Source organism: Procambarus clarkii, chromosome 24 (genome assembly GCF_040958095.1).
Source record: "Procambarus clarkii isolate CNS0578487 chromosome 24, FALCON_Pclarkii_2.0, whole genome shotgun sequence".
In the NCBI taxonomy this organism is placed as follows: Eukaryota; Metazoa; Arthropoda; class Malacostraca; order Decapoda; family Cambaridae; genus Procambarus; species Procambarus clarkii.
Genome location: NC_091173.1, coordinates 18,859,809 through 18,882,215, shown reverse-complemented (window position 1 = coordinate 18,882,215; position 22,407 = coordinate 18,859,809). Strand labels below are relative to the sequence as shown.

The following is a 22,407-nucleotide window of genomic DNA, read 5'->3' as shown; positions in this document are numbered from 1 at the left end:
ACCACGCGGTGTCCGGGTGTCTGTATATGAGTGAGTGAGTGAGTGAGTGAGTGAGTGAGTGACTCTCACTCTCACTCTCTCGACACCAGGACCACCACCACAGGGAGGAAGCAGAAGACATTATGGCTATGGGCCAGGGACGACGCCCACTTCTCCTTCAACTTAGACATAAAAAAAATATATATATCTATCTTTGCATTCTGGTACGAAAGCACTATAAACATTCAGCCCGTCCTCCTAATGTTTCCCCAACGTCAAGAAAATGCCGTACTAAAGTGTCCTCTCCTAACCTGCCACACCAGAGGACCCAAAACAGAAAACGGGACTTTATGTCAGCTGAAGGCCCTCTGACCGGACAAAACCAAGTAGAAGGCTTTCTGACCGGACTAAATCAAGCACAAGGCTTTCTGACCGGACTAAATAAAGCACAAGGCTTTCTGACCGGACTAAATAAAGCACAAGGCTTTCTGACCGGACAAAACCACACGTCCTCCCTGAATTCATGCTTGGAGGTCAAACAACCCGTCCCTCTTACCTAATGCGTCGCATTTCATACGGAATGCACCAAACCATTAAAATACGACGTATTACTAAACAATTCAAGCACCGTAATATATATATATATATATATATATATATATATATATATATATATATATATATATATATATATATATACATATATATATATATTAGTAGTAGTAGGCGGAGAAGTGCGTTCTGGCTACTAGGTACGACATATATATATATATATATATATATATATATATATATATATATATATATATATATATATATATATATATATATAAACTTCTTCCGTGCCTCGGTCTGGTCTCCATAGATCAAGCGGGGTTGCCTGTGTCCGTACGTGCGCGGTCAGGCCAAATAAAAGGTCGCATTTTTGACGTAGTGGCAAATGGAGAGAACATTCTCTCAGGGAGCCGGTCGGCCGAGCGGACAGCACACTGGACTTGTGATCCTGTGGTCCCGGGTTCGATCCCAGGCGCCGGCGAGAAACAATGGGCAGAGTTTCTTTCACCCTATGCCCCTGTTACCTAGCAGTAAAATAGGTACCTGGGTGTTAGTCAGCTGTCACGGGCTGCTTCCTGGGAGTGGAGGCCTGGTCGAGGACCGGGCCGCGGGGACACTAAAAAGCCCCGAAATCATCTCAAGATAACCTCAAGATAACCTCAAGATAGCACGTGCTAATAATCACTGGTCTCCCCAACGCCTTCTCTCAGCGCGTCTGTCACTCCGTAAAAAATGCAACCGTTTGGCTTAACCAGGATGGTAGACGAACCCCACCAACCCTCCTAACCTATCGAGGACTAGTGTTTACAAATTGTCAATATTTACGGTGCTTAAATTATAATACGTCGCTTTTTGAACGGAGTGGTCAACTCTGAGCATAAAAAAAAGACGTATTAGAATCAGACGCAAAGGAAAATGTTGATATTTGTGAGCCGATACTTTTCTTAACAGGTTGCATTTGTAACGTTTTGTAACTCACTGTGTGTGTGCGTGTGTGTGTGTGTGTGTGTGTGTATGTGTGTGTGTGTATGTGTGTGTGTGTGTGTGTGTGTGTGTGTGTGTGTGTGTGTGTGTGTGTGTGTGTGTGTGTGTGTGTGTGTGTGTGTGTGTGTGCGTGCGTGCGCGCGCGCGCCCGCCCGCCCGCCCCGAAGTCTTAGGTGACCCTCGTGACCAATCCCTCGACCCGTGACCTCCTGACCTCTAAATGCTAATATTGAACTTGGAATGCTGGGGACACATGATACACGACACATGACACAGGCCGCACTCGGGAGTCGGGGTCGACGAACGAAGGAAAGTTAATGGTCTGCTAGGGGCCAGAGATTCACGAAGCAGTTACGCAAGCCAAGCAAGCAGTTACGTATACATCTTTCCTCAATCTTTGACGGCCTTGTTGATTAAACAGTTTACAGGCAAGAAAACTTCCCAATCAACTGTTGCTCTAGTTATGAGCTGATGTTTCGGAGCGCGTTAACTGTTTAATAATCGTAAACAAAGCCGCCAAAGATTGAGGAAAGATGTACACGTTCGTAAGTGCTTGCGTAACCGCTTCGTGAATCTGGCCCCTTGGTCTAAGGGTAATTAAGATCTACGCCGTAATAATAACTGTAGATCAATGTATTTGTAAATGGAGATATATATTGCGCGTGCGCGAAGACGGGCTGCATTTGTTTTAATGTTTATATGTTTTGCCAATGCAAGTCTCGCCTCTCGAACTGTAGGTTAGTGCTAAGTTTGGTTTGTAGGTTATGCTAAGTTTAGTTTGTAAGTTATGCTAAGTTTGATTTGTAGGTTATGCTAAGTTTGGTTTGTAAGTTATGCTAAGTTTGGTTTGTAGGTTATACTAAGTTTGGTTTGTAAGTTATGCTAAGTTTGGTTTGTAGGTTATGCTAAGTTTGGTTTGTAGGTTATGCTAAGTTTGGTTTGTAAGTTATGCTAAGTTTGGTTTGTAGGTTATACTAAGTTTGGTTTGTAAGTTATGCTAAGTTTGGTTTGTAGGTTATGCTAAGTTTGGTTTGTAAGTAATACTAAGTTTAGTTTGTAGGTTATGCTAAGTTTGGTTTGTAAGTTATGCTAAGTTTGGTTTGTAGGTTATGCTAAGTTTGGTTTGTAGGTTATGCTAAGTTTGGTTTGTAAGTAATACTAAGTTTGGTTTGTAGATTATGCTAAGTTTGGTTTGTAAGTAATACTAAGTTTGGTTTGTAGATTATGCTAAGTTTGGTTTGTAAGTAATACTAAGTTTGGTTTGTAAGTAATACTAAGTTTGGTTTGTAAGTAATACTAAGTTTGGTTTGTAGATTATGCTAAGTTTGGTTTGTAAGTAATACTAAGTTTGGTTTGTAAGTTATACTAAGTTTCCTTTATGATTGTTCAGGCCAGCCACAACTATCATCATTTATACAACTCAATTACCAATAAAACCTCAAGCTAGTCAAACAACAGCAAATAATCTAATAACACGCACACTTGCTCCATTAGTTCAAAACTATTCTCATCAATATCCAACTTAACTCAAGTGTCCCTTCAATAACAGGTAATGAAAATAATATCCTACTAAGCTAGGCTACAGGGATTCTCATTTAGTAGGGTAGAAAAAGCCTAAGCTACTCTACTCGTCTATCCTACTGTCTCAATTAACGTACTTGAGTTCTCCTCTAAGGGCTTCCATGCACAACATGCTACAAGATCAATGGGGGAGGATCTTAAAAGACACAAACAATGAGATAGAGAGATTAATTAAGGAGTGAGAAAGGCTGGATCTACATAAAGGAGGACTCGCCTCCGAGAGTCTACATAAAGGAGGACTCGCCTCCGAGAGTCTACATAAAGGAGGACTCGCCTCCGAGAGTCTACATAAAGGAGGACTCGCCTCCGAGAGTGCAGAGGGCTCGTATGTTGTTGTAGTGTTGACAGGCATGGCCAGGGGGGGGGGGGGGTAATTTACCTTGTCACTTCCCCATACACCGTGGCAGACATCATGGGCGAATTCCTCTCACTCGGCCAGCGACATGGGGCGTGCGGGAGGTCGTCGTGTAGCCTGGTACGCCGGGGTGGGCGTCGAGGGGGTACGCCCAGGTATGTCTGGGAGCGTGTGTGGGCGGCGAGGTATGCGTGCGGGCGTGCTTGGGCGGTTAGGAACGTGGGCGGGCGTCAACAAAACCAGCGGAGAGACTCGGCTGAAGTGGGCGGGGGGGGGGGGGGGCGCGTGGGTGGAATCACCGGGCGAGGAGTTAACGGGGCACACGCAAAGCTTGGCACAAGTTGCGGGCGTGGGTTGGGCACGTGGGCCAGGCGTGGACGGTGTGGGCGTGGGTAACGTGGACGCAGAAGGGCGTCGCTCCGGAGTACAAGTGTAGTAAGAGTGTGGGTGCCTCCCAGCAGGCGCTAGCGACCACCTGCGCCTCTACCACCGCGTCTCTACATTACTACCGTGACATCGTTCACACACTTGCGTGTTTATCGCTACCAAATATGATAAATTATGACGCACACTGATATTCAACACCTTAGTGTATCATAAGGCTAGTACTGCAGCATGATTGATTATGTATTTATACACGAGCTGCCAAGATCCCTGTCTTGGGTCAGTCAGCTGCCAAGATGCTCTGCTTGTCTTGGGTCAGTCAGCCGCCAAGATGCTCTGCTTGTCTTGGGTCAGTCAGCTGCCAAGATGCTCTGCTTGTCTTGGGTCAGTCAGCTGCCAAGATGCTCTGCTTGTCTTGGGTCAGTCAGCCGCCAAGATGCTCTGCTTGTCTTGGGTCAGTCAGCTGCCAAGATGCTCTGCTTGTCTTGGGTCAGTCAGCTGCCAAGATGCTCTGCTTGTCTTGGGTCAGTCAGCCGCCAAGATGCTCTGCTTGTCTTGGGTCAGTCAACTGCCAAGATGCTCTCCCTGTCTTGGGTCAGTCAGCTGCCAAGATGCTCTGCTTGTCTTGGGTCAGTCAGCTGCCAAGATGCTCTCCCTGTCTTGGGTCAGTCAGCTGCCAAGATGCTCTGCCTGTCTTGGGTCAGTCAGCTGCCAAGATGCTCTGCTTGTCTTGGGTCAGTCAGCTGCCAAGATGCTCTCCCTGTCTTGGGTCAGTCAGCTGCCAAGATGCTCTGCCTGTCTTGGGTCAGTCAGCTGCCAAGATGCTCTCCCTGTCTTGGGTCAGTCAGCCGCCAAGATGCTCTCCCTGTCTTGGGTCAGTCAGCCGCCAAGATGCTCTCCCTGTCTTGGGTCAGTCAGCCGCCAAGATGCTCTCCCTGTCTTGGGTCAGTCAGCTGCCAAGATGCTCTCCCTGTCTTGGGTCAGTCAGCCGCCAAGATGCTCTCCCTGTCTTGGGTCAGTCAACTGCCAAGATGCTCTGCCTGTCTTGGGTCAGTCAGCCGCCAAGATGCTCTCCCTGTCTTGGGTCAGTCAGCCGCCAAGATGCTCTCCCTGTCTTGGGTCAGTCAGCCGCCAAGATGCTCTCCCTGTCTTGGGTCAGTCAGCTGCCAAGTCGATCATAACTGACCAAAATTTGCATTAATTTTAAATAATACTGGAAATCAAGATTTCACCAAGCATTGAGAGGCGCACCAGCCCCCTCACAAGGTCACCAGGCTGAGTATTATAACTGCAAGGCTGAGTCTCACTCAGTCACGGTGCTGGCGCCGACGTATAAGCACCAGGACCTGGAGGACTCTCTCCCCACACCTGCTGGTAACACCGCTCCACCTGTCGGGTTACCTGGTGATCCTAGTGAGGCAGAAACGCCGCCCCGGTGACCCGTGATCCCAGCCGTCGCTGCCAGCAACCAACTTCTTCTCACTGGGGCACTGCATTGTGGGTGTTTTATGTCACAAATATTCCCAGCATCACGTCATCTGTGTTAGAGAGGATGGTGGGCATGGCACCAGACGAGTGGGGCTGCCCCCAAGGGTATGGCATCACTTCCCAGAGCGGCGTCAAAACACGGTCACACTGCAGGGATATATATTGTTTACCAGCAATGCGTACCGTCGCCAAACTTCTCCATACGCGCCAGGCACAGTGTGTCGGTGCATGGCGCCCAGTGCTCCACAGGTGGTGGCGACGTTAATGGAGGTGGGGGGGTAGGGGGGGGTTGCTAATGGTTGAGGGGGTGGAGGGGGGTAGTGGTGGAGGGCGGTACCATCTGCGTGCAAGGTGGTGGCGTCGAGAGCATGGCAGCAGCCCACTTACCAGGCCTGCTGGATGAGCTCAGCTGCCCAGATGAAACTGTACGTGGCCCCCCCTTCCCTAGTTGGCCACAGTCTGGCGCGCCGGGGGGAGGGGGGTATATATATCCAGTCTTTCTTGCGTTGTAATTACCTCCCCAAGTGCTCCTGTTGTGCTCGCTTCAAACCATCAGCGGCTACACGCGCCACACAACAAAAATCTCAGAAACAGTTTACTGTTTACATTGCGCCACGTCCTGGGGGTCCGTAAAGCAAATGGAACTGCGTGTGATTGTGTGTGTGTGTGTGTGTGTGTGGGCGGAGCAGGAGGGGGTGAAGGGTGTGTGGTGTGGGTGTTGCCTCCGTCAGTGCCGCCGCCGGCAGCCCTGCTGGGAGGCACCCATAGGAGTAATAATAGCTAGGCAGCTTAGCTGGCCCGCGGTCCGCACACACTACGCCACTCCTCTGCTCTTCGTCTGCCTCTAGGATTCTACTCCATAATTCCTCCTCCGGGATGTTTGTTGGCAGGTGTGTGTGGGGGGGGGGGGGCTGGCGTGGCAGCAGTAGGTGGGATGGTAAAAGTTGCGCCCTCCCGCCCTGCCGTAGGTGAGAGCCGGTGGGAGGGGACAGGTCGGTGCCCCCCACACACTGCTGGGGAAGATGGCGGGCTATCAACTGCTGCAGACGACGACGACAGGTCGTGTTAAGAGCACAGGTGGTGGTTAGGAGGGGCGACAAATGGTGGTGTGGTCGGAGGTAGCGCGGAACGCAGGTGGTGCGCGGAACGCAGGTGGCGCGCGAACCGCGAGACGGCACGGGCGATGGTTGCAGCCTCCAGCGAGAGTCTTCATTCAGTGGTGCCGGCGCAGTCGACCCTCCGGATGTGTTCTCCCCGGGGACTACTTGCCCGCCCACCTACCTACCTACCTCGCCCCCGTCACGCCCACCGCCCATCTCCCGGCTGGCTGCAGGTGGGCGGGGCCTCCCAAGCTGCCTCTCCCGCCGCCCGCACGACGCTACTCCTCGCCCACCTGAGGGAAGAGCACCGCTTATTAGCAACACCGCTTACAACACTCTCCTACACTGACGCTCCGTATAAGCCACACCACGCATATGCTAATACAGTATACTCTATTAATACATTACAACCTACCCATGTTTCCAACCCCCATGGGGGGGGGGGGAAGAAAGGAAGGAATTATCAAGGGAAAGTAATACATCTCCCTTTGAGATGTATTTCTTTCTTGTCTCAATAAACTTACTTAAACTTGAACAAGGAAAAGCGCCAAGCCATTACGACTGTATAGCACTGGGAAGGGGTCAGGATAAGGATATGGGATGGGATGGGATGGTGGGGGGGAAGGAATGGTGCCCCAATCACTTGGACAGTCGGGGATTGAACGCCGATCTGCATCACTCGACGCATCTTGCGTCATCACACAGCATCACTCGACGCATCTTGCGTCATCACACAGCATCACTCGACGCATCTTGCGTCACAGAGCAACACTGGACGCATCTTACACATCGTCACCCACAGCATCACTGAGAAACACAACGCTACAACACATTCACAACGTCCTAAAACTTCCAAACTTTCTTTTCACAAAAGCCAACAACGCACTTTTTGTTCACAACCTACTAATACAGATCACAACCTTTTCAATTCCAGCTTTCCCTCTCTCTCTCTCTCTCTCTCTCTCTCCGTGTCTGCCCATGCCCCCTTCTACGCTCTCATCTCACCTTTCTACCCTCAGATTCCTTCCCCTACCTCTATACACTTCACCAGCCTACCATCATCCATACCCTTAACATGGCCCCCAAACCATCTCGGTACACGCTTACGGGCTATTCATGCCCGTGCCACCTCTTGGGGTGGCTTAATCTTCATCAATCAACACACTCGTATCCTGGGCCAGGGAATACTACGCCACGTCTACGGTCGTCCAGGTGTGGCTATGGGCCGTAGAATTGCAACGGCAGAGCAATTTAGGACAATAGTTCATACTTGTGGACATATCCGCAGCATCTGTAGGTAATATGACCTGAGGATGGGTTGTCTTATTTATTAGTATCCGCAAATGTAAAATTACCTCATCTCTACTCATTATTCACAGCTGCACACTCCACATTACATTATTCACAGTAAAACACCCACATTCCATTCATTACATAAATTCCTCATCGTACATAGAATGAGGTTAAGTAAACCTTTGTATTCACCACCACCTTCTTCCAGACTATATCCTTCCCTTCTTCTCCACACATAGCACTCTCTTCCCCCCGTGTAATAGTCCCTTACCCACACCATCAACTCCCTCCACACCATCAACTCCCTCCACACCATCAGCTTCCTCCACACCATCAGCTTCCTCCACACCATCAGCCCCCTCCACACCATCAACTCCCTCCACACCATCAACTCCCTCCACACCATCAGCTTCCTCCACACCATCAGCTTCCTCCACACCATCAACTCCCTCCACACCATCAACTTCCTCCACACCATCAGCCCCCTCCACACCATCAACTCCCTCCACACCATCAGCTTCCTCCACACCATCAGCCCCCTCCACACCATCAACTCCCTCCACACCATCAACTTCCTCCACACCATCAACCCCCTCCACACCATCAACTCCCTCCACACCATCAACCCCCTCCACACCATCAACTCCCTCCACACCATCAACTTCCTCCACACCATCAACCCCCTCCACACCATCAACTCCCTCCACACCATCAGCTTCCTCCACACCATCAGCCCCCTCCACACCATCAGCCCCCTCCACACCACACCGAGCCACGGCTCTCCACAAACACCCTCCCAGGCCCCACCCTCCACACATCAAACAGGGAACACCTGGTCTTAATTAAGATATCATTTGACGAGCGCCCTGCGCTCTCTCGCCACAGACAAGCACACGCACGCACGCACGCATGCTGAAGGGCCCGTGAGCGCACTCACACACACGCATGCTAAAGGGCACGTGAGCGCACGCATGTTGAAGGGCACGTGAGCGCACGCACGCACAAATGATGAAAGTTTTATATTCAAATATGCCCAGAGGGGGGGGGGAGAAGACTTTATTGGGCAGCGACACACATCCTGTGAGTGGACACACACTGCCTTAGCAGCATGTACAACACCCCTCAATAGGAAGAAAGCCCGCTGGGTTGTTCATCCTGTCACTTGTACCGAGGCAATGCTGAAGAGCCCGTGACTACACACACACACACACACTCGCCTCACACTTGGGGGCCTCGTAGCCTGGTGGATAGCGCGCAGGACTCGTAATTCTGTGGCGCGGGTTCGATTCCCGCACGAGGCAGAAACAAATGGGCAAAGTTTCTTTCACCCTAAGTGCCCCTGTTACCTAGCAGTAAATAGGTACCTGGGAGTTAGTCAGCTGTAACGGGCTGCTTCCTGGGGTGTGTGTGTGTGGTGTGAAAAAAAAAAGAAAAAAAGTAGTAGTAGTTAGTAGACAGTTGATTGACAGTTGAGAGGCGGGCCGAAAGAGCAAAGCTCAACCCCCGCAAAACACAACTAGTAAACACACATATATGAGTGGCATATACGGAAAGTGACAAGGAAATCTGCGAGGTACTGAATGCCAGTTTCCATGGAGTGTTCACAACTGAGCCTGAGCAGCTCCCATTGTTAGAAGAGATTACCTTACATGGGGTGGGATATAGAGGTGACAGCAGAGGAGGTAATGAAACAGTTGACAATACTGGATGCAACTAAAGCAGTTGGACCAGACAAAATATCACCGTGGATACTAAAAGAGGCAGCGCAGGCCCTCAGCGAACCTCTGGCAAGTATCTTTAATAAGTCACTTATGTCGGGAGAATTGCCCAATTGCTGGAAGAAGGCAAATTTCGTACCGATTTTCAAGAAAGGAGATAGGGAGGAGGCACTTAACTACAGATCCGTATCACTGACAAGCATCCCCCTGCAAAATACTTGAAAGAATAATCAGGCTAAGACTGGTTGCTCACCTAGAGAACATTAGGTTAGTAGGGGGGTAGAAATAGCCTAAGCTACTCTATCCCTTTGAGATGTATTTATTGCTTATCTCAATAAACATACTTGAACTTGAATTAGGTTAGTAAACAAACATCAACATGGGTTCTGGAAAGGGAGATCATGCCTAACTACCCTTCTGGAATTCTATGATAAAATAACAAGAATAAGGCAGGACAGGGAAGGACAGGCAGACTGCATATTTCTAGACTGCCAAAAAGCTTTCGATACAGTACCGCACAGGAGACTGCTATTCAAACTAGAGAGGCAGGCAAGGTAAGCGGAAAGGCCCTAGCATGGGCAGGGAACTATCTAACAGGAAGGAGCCAGAGAATAACGATAAGGGGGCGAGAAGTCGGACTGGCGAAAAGTAACGAGTGGAGTACCTCAAGGATCGGTGCTAGGACCAATTCTATTTCTAATATACGTTAAGGACATGTTCACAGGAGTAGAATCAAACATGTCGATGTTCGTGGATGATGTAAAATTAATTAGAAAAGTTGTGACAGATGAGGATTGTAGGATCCTCCAAGAGGACTTGAACAGGTTGCAGAGATGGTCAGAGAAATGGCTTCTGGAGTTCAACACGAGCAAGTATAAAGCTATGGAAATGGGATTAGGTGAAAGGATAACACCTAATCTGACTCCCGAGGCACAAATAAATAGGATATCGTCAGCAGCGCACTCTACACTGGCGAAAGTTAGAACATTACTCAGAAACCTAAGTAAGGAAGTATTTAGGGCGCTTTACAGTGTACGTGAGACCAGTCTTACGAGTATGTCGCCCCATCATGGAGTCCCCACCTGAAGGAATTCCAGTATATAAGGAAACTGGAAAAGGTTCAGAAGTTTGCGACGAGGCTTGTCTCAAGAGTTACGAGGGATGGGATATGAAGAGCGCCTGAAGGAACTGAATCTTACGACACTAGAAAAAAGAAGGGAGAGGGAGGGTATGATAGGAACGTATAAAATGCTCAGGGGTAATTGTCAGAGTGGAAATAGAAGAAATGTTCACACAGAATACTAATAGAACGAGGGGACATGGGTGGAAGCTGGAAACTCAGATAAGTCAGAGAGATGTTAGGAAGTTTTCTTTTAGCATGAGAATAGTGGAAAAATGGAGTGCACTTAATGAGCAGGTTATGGAAGCAAATTCTATTCATAATTTTAAAACTAGATATGATAAGGAAATAGGACAGGAGTAATTGCTACAAACAACCGGTGGCTAGAAAGGAGGGATCCAAGAGTCAATGTTCGATCCTCTAGGCACAAATGAGTAGAAATACAGTCTGCATAATTCATAGAAAATTTAACGTGGTAGTGCACACTTACTTAGTTTTTAACTTTCCTTACATTCCAGTATTTTGCTGTATCTGCCCATGAAATTGTGGGTGGAGGTGGCTTCCACTACTTAGTATTTCATTGCGGTATAAGGCTTATAAGCGGCTTTCTCAAAATTTTATGAGTCTGTCTTTGTCAACCTTGCATATTCAACTCAGCATTTTGAATACAGTGATCATATTTCCTTTGCTGCTGCCCACCCTTAATGTTACGAGTCCGACTTTACACTGTTATTCAAGCTTTAATTTTCGTGTTTCACGTGGTGCGGGTCCCATGCAAGTGCTGCGTATTCTAGTTTTGGCTTCCCATAGTTTCAGTTTAGTTCATTTATTATGCACCCCATACCCATCTTGTGGGCGGTAGTGGAAAGGGTTACAGAGGCACATAATAGGCTCAGGGACTGAACCCCACAATTCACTTAGGCTTCCCATAGGTTGTGCAAACTTTTGGACTCTATATTTTGGTTTCCAAACGCTGTTATTATGTTTGACAATGTTATCCTTATATGTGAACCTGTGGAGGTGGGGGGGGGGGGGGTTGTGAGGTGGGAGGGGGGGTTGTGAGGTGGGAGGGGTGGTGGTGGTAGTGGGTTGGTTAATGGTGGTGGAACTGGCGGTGTGATGACGGTAATGAGGTTATGGTGGTAGTGGGTGAGGTTGGGGTTGTGTAGTGGTAGGGGTTGTGGATTGGTGGTGTAGTAGTGGGAAGTGATGGTGGTGTGGGGTGGGGGTGGGAGAGTCGGGGGGGGGGGTGATGTACGTGATAGAAGGGGGGGATGGTAGTGTGATAGTGGAGGATGTAATGGGGGTGTGATAGTGGAGGGGGTGATTGTGGGGGGGGGGTGATTGTGGGGGGGGTGATTGTTGAGTGTGTGATTGTGGGGTGATTGTTGGGGGCGGGCGATGGTGCGAGGTGTGATAGTGGGGGGATGGTGGTAGGAGGGGATGATGGTGGTGGGAGGTGATGATGGTGGTGGGAGGTGATGATGGTGGTGGGAGGTGATGGTGGTGGTGGGAGGTGATGGTGGTGGTGTAGTAGTGGAAGTGGTGGTGAAGGTGTGGGGGAAGGGTGTGGGGTGATAGGGGTAGTAAGGGTGTGAGGATACAAATTCATTGCCTCTGAGGTCAGCAGTGGGAAAAACCTCACCATCTTGGGGTGAGCGTGTGTACTCACCTAGTTATGCTTGCGGGGGTTGAGCTTTGTCTCTTTGGTCCCGCCTCTCAACCGTCAATCAACTGGTGTACAGATTCCTGAGCCTACTGGGCTCTATCATATCTACATTTGAAACTGTGTATGAAGTCAGCCTCCACCACATCATTTCCTAGTGCGTTCCATTTACTAACTACTCTGATACTGAAAAATTTATTTATAATGTCTCTGTGGCTCATTTGGGTACTCAGCTTCCACCCGTGTCCCCTTGTGCGTGAACCACCCGTGTTGAATAGTCCATCCTTGCCTACCCTGTCAATTCCCTTGAGAATTTTGTATGTGGTGATCATGTCTTCCAGCGACGTGAGGTGCAGTTCACGCAGCCCTTCTTCGCAACTCATACCTCTTAGTTCTGAGACTAGCCTAGTGGCATACCTCTGTCAGCTTCGTCTTCTGCTTGACAAGGTACGGGATCCATGCTGGAGCCGCATGCTCCAGGATTGGTCTTACATATGTGGTATACAAGGTTCTGAAAAATTCCTTACACAGGTTTCTAATGGCAGTTCTGATGTTAACCAGCCTCGCATGCGCCGCCGATGATATTCTTTTGTGTGGACTTCAGGAGACAGATATGGCGTGGATTGTGGATACCAACTCGTAGACTGACTGACTGACTCACTCACTCACTCTCTCTCTCACTCTCTCTCACTCTCTCTCTCTCTCTCTCTCTCTCTCTCTCTCTCTCTCTCTCTCTCTCTCTCTCTCTCTCTCTCTCTCTCTCTCTCTCTCTCTCGTTTCGTGAAGGACTTCCTCTCCCATTCGGTATCCAGTGTCTGGCCTCCTATTTCCACCGCCTAGTTTCATTACCTTACATTTACTTGGGTTGAACTTTAGTAGCCATGTTAGACTATTCCTTCAGTTTGTCTAGGTCATCTTGTAGCCTTATACTATCTTCTGTCTTCTCATAATTTTTGCATCATCAGCAAACATTGAGAGGAACGAGTCTATACCCTCTAGGAGATCATTTACATATATCAGAAACAGTATAGGTCCAAAGAACGTACCCTGTGGGACTCAACTGGGGACGCCTCGCCACTCCGAGACCTCACTCCTCACAGTGACTCGCTGTCTTCTGTTGCTTAGGTACTAAGCTCAGTCTGTGTGTGTGTGTGTGTATTCACCTAGTTGTGCTTGCGGGGGTCGAGCTCTGTTCTTTCGGCCCGCCTCTCAACTATCAATCAATCAACTGTTTGTGAGTGTGTATGCAAAAGTTAGGTAATTACATGCACATCAGACATGTGGGTGGGTCAACCTGGCAAGAGCACAGGTTGTGCATGCAACCATCGCGGCCCCCCCCCCCCCCCGCCTTGACCGCCTGACAGGTGGGCGTGACGTCATGCACTTTGCGGCTGGCGAATATGCAAATGAGACGGATGCAGCCGTGTGTATCCGTCTGCGGGTGTCCCACACGCTGACGTCACCAGCGCTTTCAGTTGCAGGTGTTTGTTGAAACACCTGCAACGGACGCCGAGAGAATGTATAGCGCCACTAAGTGGACGTACACACCTGTGTAATGCCATCACGTGGACGTACACACCTGTATAACGCCATCACGTGGACGTACACACCTGTGTAATGCCGTATAACGCCATCACGTGGACGTACACACCTGTATAACGCTATCACGTGGACGTACACACCTGTGTAATGCCGTATAACGCCATCACGTGGACGTACACACCTGTATAACGCCATCATATGGACGTACACACCTGTGTAATGCCATCACGTGGACGTACACACCTGTATAACGCCATCATGTGGACGTACACACCTGTGTAATGCCATCATGTGGACGTACACACCTGTATAACGCCCCCAAGTGGACGTACACACCTATATATAATGCCACCATGTAGATGTACACACCTGTAGAACGCCATCATGCTACACACCTGTGTAACACACACCTGTAGATCGCCGCCAAGCCTTAACACCTCTGTTGCCGTCTTACTTAATAACTTTTACCTACTTACCGGTGTCTAACTTAAACCCCTCAATCTTTGTCGCTTTCCTCAATCTTTGTCGCTTTCCTCAATCTTTGTCGCTTTCCTCAATCTTTGTCGCTTTCCTCAATCTTTGTCGCTTTCCTCAATCTTTGTCGCTTTCCTCAATCTTTGTCGCTTTCCTCAATCTTTGACGGCTTTGGTTACATTTATTCAACAGTTTACAAGCATGAAAACTTGCCAATCAACTGTTGTTATATTGTTATAAACAGCCTCCTGGTGCTTCGGAGCTCATTAACTGTAAGTGCTTGCGTAACCGCTTCGTGAATCTGCCCGCTCCCCCGAGTAATTGGGCTCTGAGAAATCCATCTACTTCACAAGCCCGGCCTGGGGCCAGTCTTGTCTTATAATTACAAGATCTAACAAAGCCACCCTCTCCTGTGCCAGGTAAGATCGCACAGCCCCTCTTCTCCTGTGCCACGTAAGCCACTACGGGGCTCACCATAGCCCGTGCTACTTGGAACTTTTGGTTCCAAGTAGCGAAACTTAAACAACAAAGCCCTGATGCTCCGAGCGACCCGCAGGCCCACACTCCCAGATGCAACAACACCTCCTCCCCACCCCCCCACCCCCATTGCTCCACCACTTCCTTCAGCAACTTACAAGTGTCAAGTGTAACGTTGTCAAGTGTATCTTGACAACGTTCACGTTTGTTCCGTCCACGGGAGACATCTCCCGTCACGCAGGGTGCAGTTGCACCTCCACAGATCTCCAGTATCATCTATTGATACTGGTAATGGCTCAAAAGGGTCACCACTTACGGGCTATTCATGCCCGTGCCACCTTTTGGGTGGCTTAATCTTCATCATCCTCTTTGTTTCGTCAGTGTTTCTTATGCCTGTGTGTTGACGACGGGGGGAAGATTGTAGCGCCGTGGGCCTGTGGCGGGCGAGTGGGCCTGGAGTGAGCAGGGCCGCAGCCCAGACGACTGTGGCAGGGTGAGCCTGGAGCATGGAGGGGGGGGGGGGGGAATTATACATACATACATACATACATACATACATACATACACACACACACACACACACACACACACACACACACACACACACACACACACACACACACACACACACACACCTCCAGGAACACAATAACAATTCATCTATAGTGGCATCTTGGCAAGAGTCAGCTCTCAAGGTGTGTGTATCTGTGGGGGGAGGGAAGTTAAGAAAGAAAGAAAGAGAGAGAGAGAGAGAGAGAGAGAGAGAGAGAGAGAGAGAGAGAGAGAGAGAGAGAGAGAGAGAGAGAGAGAGAGAGAGAGAGAGAGAGAGAGAGAGAAAGAGCGGGCTACGTTCATATTCTTTAAAAGTTGAAGACTATGACACCACTTTCTACAGAGTGGAAAGTGGTGTCATAGTGGTAGAGTGAAAAAGTGGAAAGACTTTTGGAAAGCGGAAAAGCAATCATTCATCTTCCTCCGTGTGTTCTGATGAAGAATGTGTGTGTGTGTGTGTGTGTGTGTGTGTGTGTGTGTGTGTGTGTGTGTGTGTGTGTGTACTCACCTATTGGTGTGTGTGTGGGGGGGAAGGGGGGACGTGGTGGCCGGAGAAGGCAGGTGGCTGTGGTGCCGCTGGTGTTGGCTGGCTTTAGGTGCAGTGGTAAGTGAGAGTAACAGGTGGCCACGGACGGGCTCGTAGTAGCCGATGGTTCAGCATGGTGGTATAGTGGGTGGTGGCTCGTATTGCAGGGTGGCTATAGTAGGCCCTGCCCATGCCCAGCCACACCCTCAAATACCCACACGTTCACCCTGACGGCACCTGTGGGCAGTACTGGGGTTGGTCACCCTGCCAGTGCAACGTTCAATTCAACGTTGATTCGACGTTGTATTAACGTTACTCTTGGGCATGGTGCCCACTGGGAGATATACCTGTACAAGACGGCCCATTGGTGTTGGCCTGACAGGTCAACAAGGCCTTGTCAACAAGACCTGCCTTGTTGACCTAGCAGGTCAACACCCTTCCCCTCCCCCCTCAGCTGACTATAATCCCTCACGGAGGCCTGACCTACACACGCACGCAGGTGAAGGGCTAATATGGCCCTTTTACCTCTAGATATCCTGAGTTTGTCTTTCACTAACTTCCTCTAGCCCTATAAGTCAATCAACATCTCTCGTGGTAGGTAATGGTGGTGGTGGGTAGTGGTGGTGGTGGGTAGTGGTGGTTCTAGTTAAGTGGTTGTGGGTAGTGGTAGCCATCTGGTACAGAGGTTCAGACAAAGGTTCCTACCAAGCATACAAGTTGACCCAAGTTAGTGATTCAGAATATAATTAATGAACATTTTCCTAACCTAAATGACGATGCCGCCAACAGACCTTCCCCCCCCCCACCCCTGGGCCGGTCGAACAAGCAAAGCCACAGCTCTTTCCGGATTACTTCAGACTTATCAATAACCCAGAATGTACACACACACACATGTAAACACGTGACCCACAACCATATCCTCCTCCCCCTCCCTCCCTCCCCCCCCATCTCTATCTCTCTCTCTCTCTCTCTCTCTCTCTCTCTCTCTCTCTCTCTCTCTCTCTCTCTCTCTCTCTCTCTCTCTCTCTCTCTCTCTCTCTCTCAGGATTGTGCAGGCATTGCTGCTACGTAGGCAAGACCCAGGTCAGGATTCATGTCAGCACTCTCTACATTCCTCAACCTCCAGTCACACACACACACACACACACACACACACACACACACACACACACACACACACACACACACACACACACACACACACACACACACACGCGCCAGCACCGCGTCCCTATCTGACCGAGAGAACAACCAAGTGATTGCCAACCGTGATTGATACCTAAAACATCCACGTCAATCGCGTTCCCCCCCCCCTGCTTGAGATCTTTAAATTCTGCACACGGTTGGCTGACCTTCCTGTATATATAGCATGATGCTGCACCTGTACCGCCGCCCACGCTATCTTCAAACCAGTTTGTGTGGTATTACATCCTTCTGGGCGCTGGGCTATATTTACCCCTAACCCACCACACACACCTGCTGATGTAAACATTATGCAATATGCCGTGGATTACACACTTCAGGTCTCACTATCTTGAGGTGCTTTGCTTCGTCTCTCACAGGTTATGCAAAGCTAACCATCTTAAGTACACCGTATCCCTTCTGGGAAGGTGGGTGGTTGGGGGTGGGGGGGCCAGGGAGGGGTCATGATGGGAAGGGGGGAGGGGAGGGGTTAGTGAGAGGTCAGGGGAAGGGGAGGGGTGAGAGGGAGCAGTGATGGTGAATGGAGGTCACATTGACCCCGTGAAGGGTGGTCACTTCATATCTGGCTCCGCCCAAATGGTGTCTGGCAAGGGGCAAAAAGCAATCTTAGAAGACCATGGAGACGAAACAGTCATGTTAGAGGACCATGGAGACGAAACAGTCATGTCAGAAGACCATGGAGACGAAACAGTCATGTTAGAAGACCATGGAGACGAAACAGTCATGTTAGAGGACCATGGAGACGAAACAGTCATGTCAGAAGACCATGGAGACGAAACAGTCATGTTAGAAGACCATGGAGACGAAACAGTCATGTTAGAGGACCATGGAAACGAAACAGTCATGTCAGAAGACCATGTAGACGAAACAGTCATGTTATAACCCCTTGCACGCGGGAGGGAACAAAGCCATACCGAGGGCCGCTTTACTGACTCCAAATTATTCCATAAAATGCGTGATCGTCATTAAATCAATGGGGGTTTGACCCATGCTCGGCCCTTGGCCAGACTACACTTGGGCGGGGTTAGATACGGAGTGACCTCCCTACACCGCCAGTGGCTTATATTACAAGACTGCCTCACGACTCCTTGTGAAGAGAGGCAAGATGAGAGGCTTGACTTGAGATAACTTGGTCCAATAGCCTGTTGCTTGGAGCGTTCAGCAGCCACCCCCACCCTCCCCATATAACATGTATATATATATATATATGTATTATGTATTACATATATATGCCTATAGGGCCGCCACCTACACGGCTTGGTCGACAATCTGCTCTCTCTTCTGCACTTCTTAATCGACATCGTTGCAGTCTGCAATAGTGTGGTCACGGGACTTACTTCCAGCTTAGTTCATGGCAGGTAGAAAGATGGGGTCATTAGGTGTATTATGCTGCATAACTGCTGCTCCCTTGCATGCCAGTAGCTCATCTACTGGTCTTGTGTCTCCTCCTTAGTCATGCTTCTCCCAGATGTAAGATTCCCAGATTCTCCCAAATGTAAGGCTGTTAGCGTCACTACTTGCGTTACCCGGTAATATCCATTGTTGAGTTATGTGTGACAAGTATTACAGTGTGTGTGAATAGTTGGGATCCATTGTGTAATGTTACATTGGTTTTACATAGCGATCTCAGTGCCAGCACTGGTTCTGTTACTAGCAAGGTCGTGCACTGTTTCTGGCGCCGCGTCATGCACTGTTCCCGCCGGCAGCACTGCTCACCAGACCCAAAGAGGACGTCCTCAAAGCGTGTTATTTCAACTATGCATTGTTTATATAAAAAACAGAGCCGTTTGATTAAAAAGCTTTAACCAAACACATGAACATGGCGTCAAGTGGGCCGAGGAGCTATCTACCCATGCAACCGGCCGCCCTCTCAACCAATGTGTCTCATTTTGCATGTCATAGATATGGTACAAAAAATTTCCTACCGACAAGTAGCAGCACAATAACATCCACGTTTTCTATGCAACCATAGGTTGGGTGGATTGCTCGGATTCGTACCAGATTCACGAAGCAGTTACGTACGTACTTACGAATGTTTTCCTTCTTAGCATCTTCGTAGCGGCTACGTCGGTATTCAGGTAGACATTTACGTATGAAAATCGTCATAAGTACACCGCCTCGCACTAAGAACGGTCTCGACCACTCATAGCTTTACGTAAACTGGATAAACTAAATTTTTCTCTACTACACAACACGGAGGATCGATTTTATTATAATCGAATATTTTAGCTGGCGAGTCTCGTCAAGGAGTCGTCCTTTGTGTTAGCTATATATATGCATTCTCTGCTTGAAACAATTTAATGAATGATTCAAAAGAAATATGACTATTACATATCAACATGAGATCTTAATGATCCATGGTTAACATGATTTAATAAGGATAATACTGGTAATAATACAAACTATAACTTAAGACCTTTATTACTAATTTTTTAATTAAGAAGCTTAGGTATACACAGCAATGTGCTGCTACTCTATTCTGTATGAAAGATTACACAGTGTAGATAAAAAACTAGCTATAAGTTCATCTAATACTCCCATCTCACAGAATGGTTAGGCATACATGGAATCAAGGAAGAAAATACCAGCCTCAATACAAAAAAACAAATCAACTCTGACTAAACAACAACTTCACGATTTTCACACGAGGTAAGCAATTACCCTTACCAGTTTCTACAAGACTCCTCTCAAACAATGTATTTTTTCTTAACAAGCTTAGGTATACACAGCAATGTGCTGTTTTCTTACTCTGTATGAAGGACCACACAGTGTAGATCAAAAGCCAGCTACAAGCTCCTCCAACATCCCCACCTCACAGGACGGCCAGTCATACATAGAATCAGGAGAGAACAAGAAATGTAAGGCTGATCTATTAGCCTCCACTAGCAAAATTCTGGGTGCAGCACAAGAATATCTTCCAATATTCCTGAGTGTGCGAAGTAATTACGGAGCTCAAAGTACCTCATACTATTTGGTCTGAAGTCACTGATAACAGGGCAGTCACAGATATAGCGTTGGAGAGTATGTCCTCTCAAGTAGGACTGAAAAAATGTTATTTTTTTTTTTCACCTAGAGGGTAATAAACCCATGGAACAGTCTATTTTAGAGAACAACAATTTTTCAGAAACTGGTGGTGGTGGTGGAGGCTCCTGATGGTCGTGTGTAGGACGCTCGCGACCAGAATATTAAATCCAGTAACCGAGACCTCCCCAAGGAGGTGGTGGTGTGGGGCCTGCTTGTGGTAGTGGTGGTTGTGGTAGTGTGGGGGCCCTGCTTGTGGTAGTGGTGGTGATGTGGGGCCCTGCTTGTGGTGGTGGTGGTGGTGGTGTAGGGCCTGCTTGTGGTAGTGGTGCTTGTGGTAGTGGTGGTGGTGTGGGGCCTGCTTGTGGTAGTGGTGGTTGTGGTAGTGTGGGGCCCTGCTTGTGGTAGTGGTGGTGATGTGGGGCCCTGCTTGTGGTAGTGGTGGAGAGGTCAGAGGGTGGAGGTCACGTGCCGGGCTCTTGGTCACCCCGGCAAGGTGGCTCCAGCCCTCACTGTGTATTTACTATTTGTGTCTGCAGAATCGATCTATTAGCGCTTGGATCCCGCCTTTCTAACCAATCATTTTTTCCTCTATTCCACCTACGTTATCTTCTTCTCGAGGTTATCTTGAGATGATTTCGGGGCTTAGCGTCCCCGCGGCCCGGTCCTCGACCAGGGCCTCTTTTTTTGTTACACACCCCCAGGAAGCAGCCCGCAGCAGCTGTCTATGATCAGGATGAAAAAAACTGCCGATTTGTTCCCGCCGGGAATCTCATTTGGCCGGGAATCGAACCCGAGCCCATAGGACTACGCTCCCCCCCCCCCGAACGCTGTCCACTCAGCCGTGAGGCCTCTTTGTCTGTCTGTCTGTCTCTTTCCCTATGTGGTGAGAGAGAGAGAGAGAACGAGAGAGAACAAACCTTAGACAACCAACGGTTACAAAGGCGGGGTCCAAGAGCTAACAACTGGAGGCTACAGCCACAAATAGTAAACACACACACAGCTCCACTTGCAGTCAAAACAAATACTGTTATTTTGAATAATAATTTTGGCAGGACGCGTTAAGTCGGTTTATTATAACACAATGGTTGTGTTCCCACCCAGGCGCCATCACCACCCACGTGTGAGGTGTGTGTGTCAACACCCTCCAAGTGGGCGGCACCAGCAAGGTGGGCGGCCAGTGGGTCCGGCACCAGCAAGGTGGGCGGCCAGTGGGTCCGGCACCAGCAAGGTGGGCGGCCAGTGGCCGGCACCAGCAAGGCTGGGCGGCCAGTGGGCGGCACCAGCAAGGTGGACGGCCAGTAGGCGGCACCAGCAAGGTGGGCGGCCAGTGGGTGGCACCAGCAAGGTGGGCGGCCAGTGGGCGGCACCAGCAAGGTGGGCGGCACCAGCAAGGTGGGCGGCCAGTGGGCGGCACCAGCAAGGTGGGCGACCAGTAGGCGGCACCAGCAAGGTGGGCGGCCAGTGGGCGGCACCAGCAAGGTGGGCGGCCAGTGGGCGGCACCAGCAAGGTGGGCGGCCAGTGTCCGGCACCAGCAAGGTGGGCGGCCAGTGGGCGGCACCAGCAAGGTGGGCGGCCAGTGGGCGGCACCAGCAAGACGGGCGGCCAGTGGGCGGCACCAGCAAGGTGGGCGGCCAGTGGGCGGCACCAGCAAGACGGGCGGCCAGTGGGCTTCACCAGCAAGACGGGCGGCCTGACACCCCGTAACAGAGCCCAAGGTGGGTGCGGGCGACCATAGGAGGAGCGTCGCCCAAGGAGCCAAGTCATGCTTATGTATGACCTGCCGCTGGCCACGCCCCCTTCTCCCAGTGTCCTCTGCCTGGCAACTGGGGAGGTGGGCGGGGGGGTAGTGTGGGGGAGGTGGGTGGGGGGCAGGTGGGCGGGGGGTAGTGTGGGGGAGGTGGGTGGGGGGCAGGTGGGCGGGGGGTAGTGTGGGGGAGGTCAATGAGCAGTGGGTGGAGGGCGCATGCGGTGTCTATGTGTACCTTGGGTATACTTGCGGTGGGTTTCCAGCGAGTTCTAATAATCCCCAAGCCCCCGACTTGAGGGGAAGTGGTTGGCCAATGTCCATACCAACACGTCTAAACTCTCAGCAAAGATCAAGTACGTAATATACATCAACCACTAATCGTTTCCTTTACACTTTAACACGAGCCACCCGCATACAGCTCTGAAAGTGGTAAGTGACAGTTAACGTGCGATAACGTCAATCATGTTTAAGACGAGAGCGATATAAAAAATATATAAATGGCTGGTGGCATTTGCGCAGTCTTGAAGAGTGGGACCAAGTCTAATTTTTTACATTTTGCCCCGAGGGGCGAGTTTACTGGGCAGCGCCACTCATGAAGTCTACATGAAGTCTAATGTATACATGTGTATATACATACA

The 22,407-nt window shown here is 49.6% G+C and overlaps 1 protein-coding gene across 2 annotated transcripts in view; it reads right to left on the bottom strand.

Moving 5' to 3' along the window:
- Positions 1 to 22,407, bottom strand: part of raw — a 201,156-nt gene that overhangs the window by 165,918 nt on the left and 12,831 nt on the right. Inside the window, exon 2 of one of the 2 annotated variants that reach the window (XM_069330680.1) lies at positions 3,479 to 6,719. The exons of the other annotated variant lie outside the window; for it this stretch is intronic. Coding sequence (XP_069186781.1) covers positions 3,479 to 3,513 — 35 coding nt within the window. The 5' untranslated portion in view covers positions 3,514 to 6,719. The remainder of the gene's footprint in view (positions 1 to 3,478; positions 6,720 to 22,407) is intronic. 2 annotated transcript variants of the gene reach the window in all.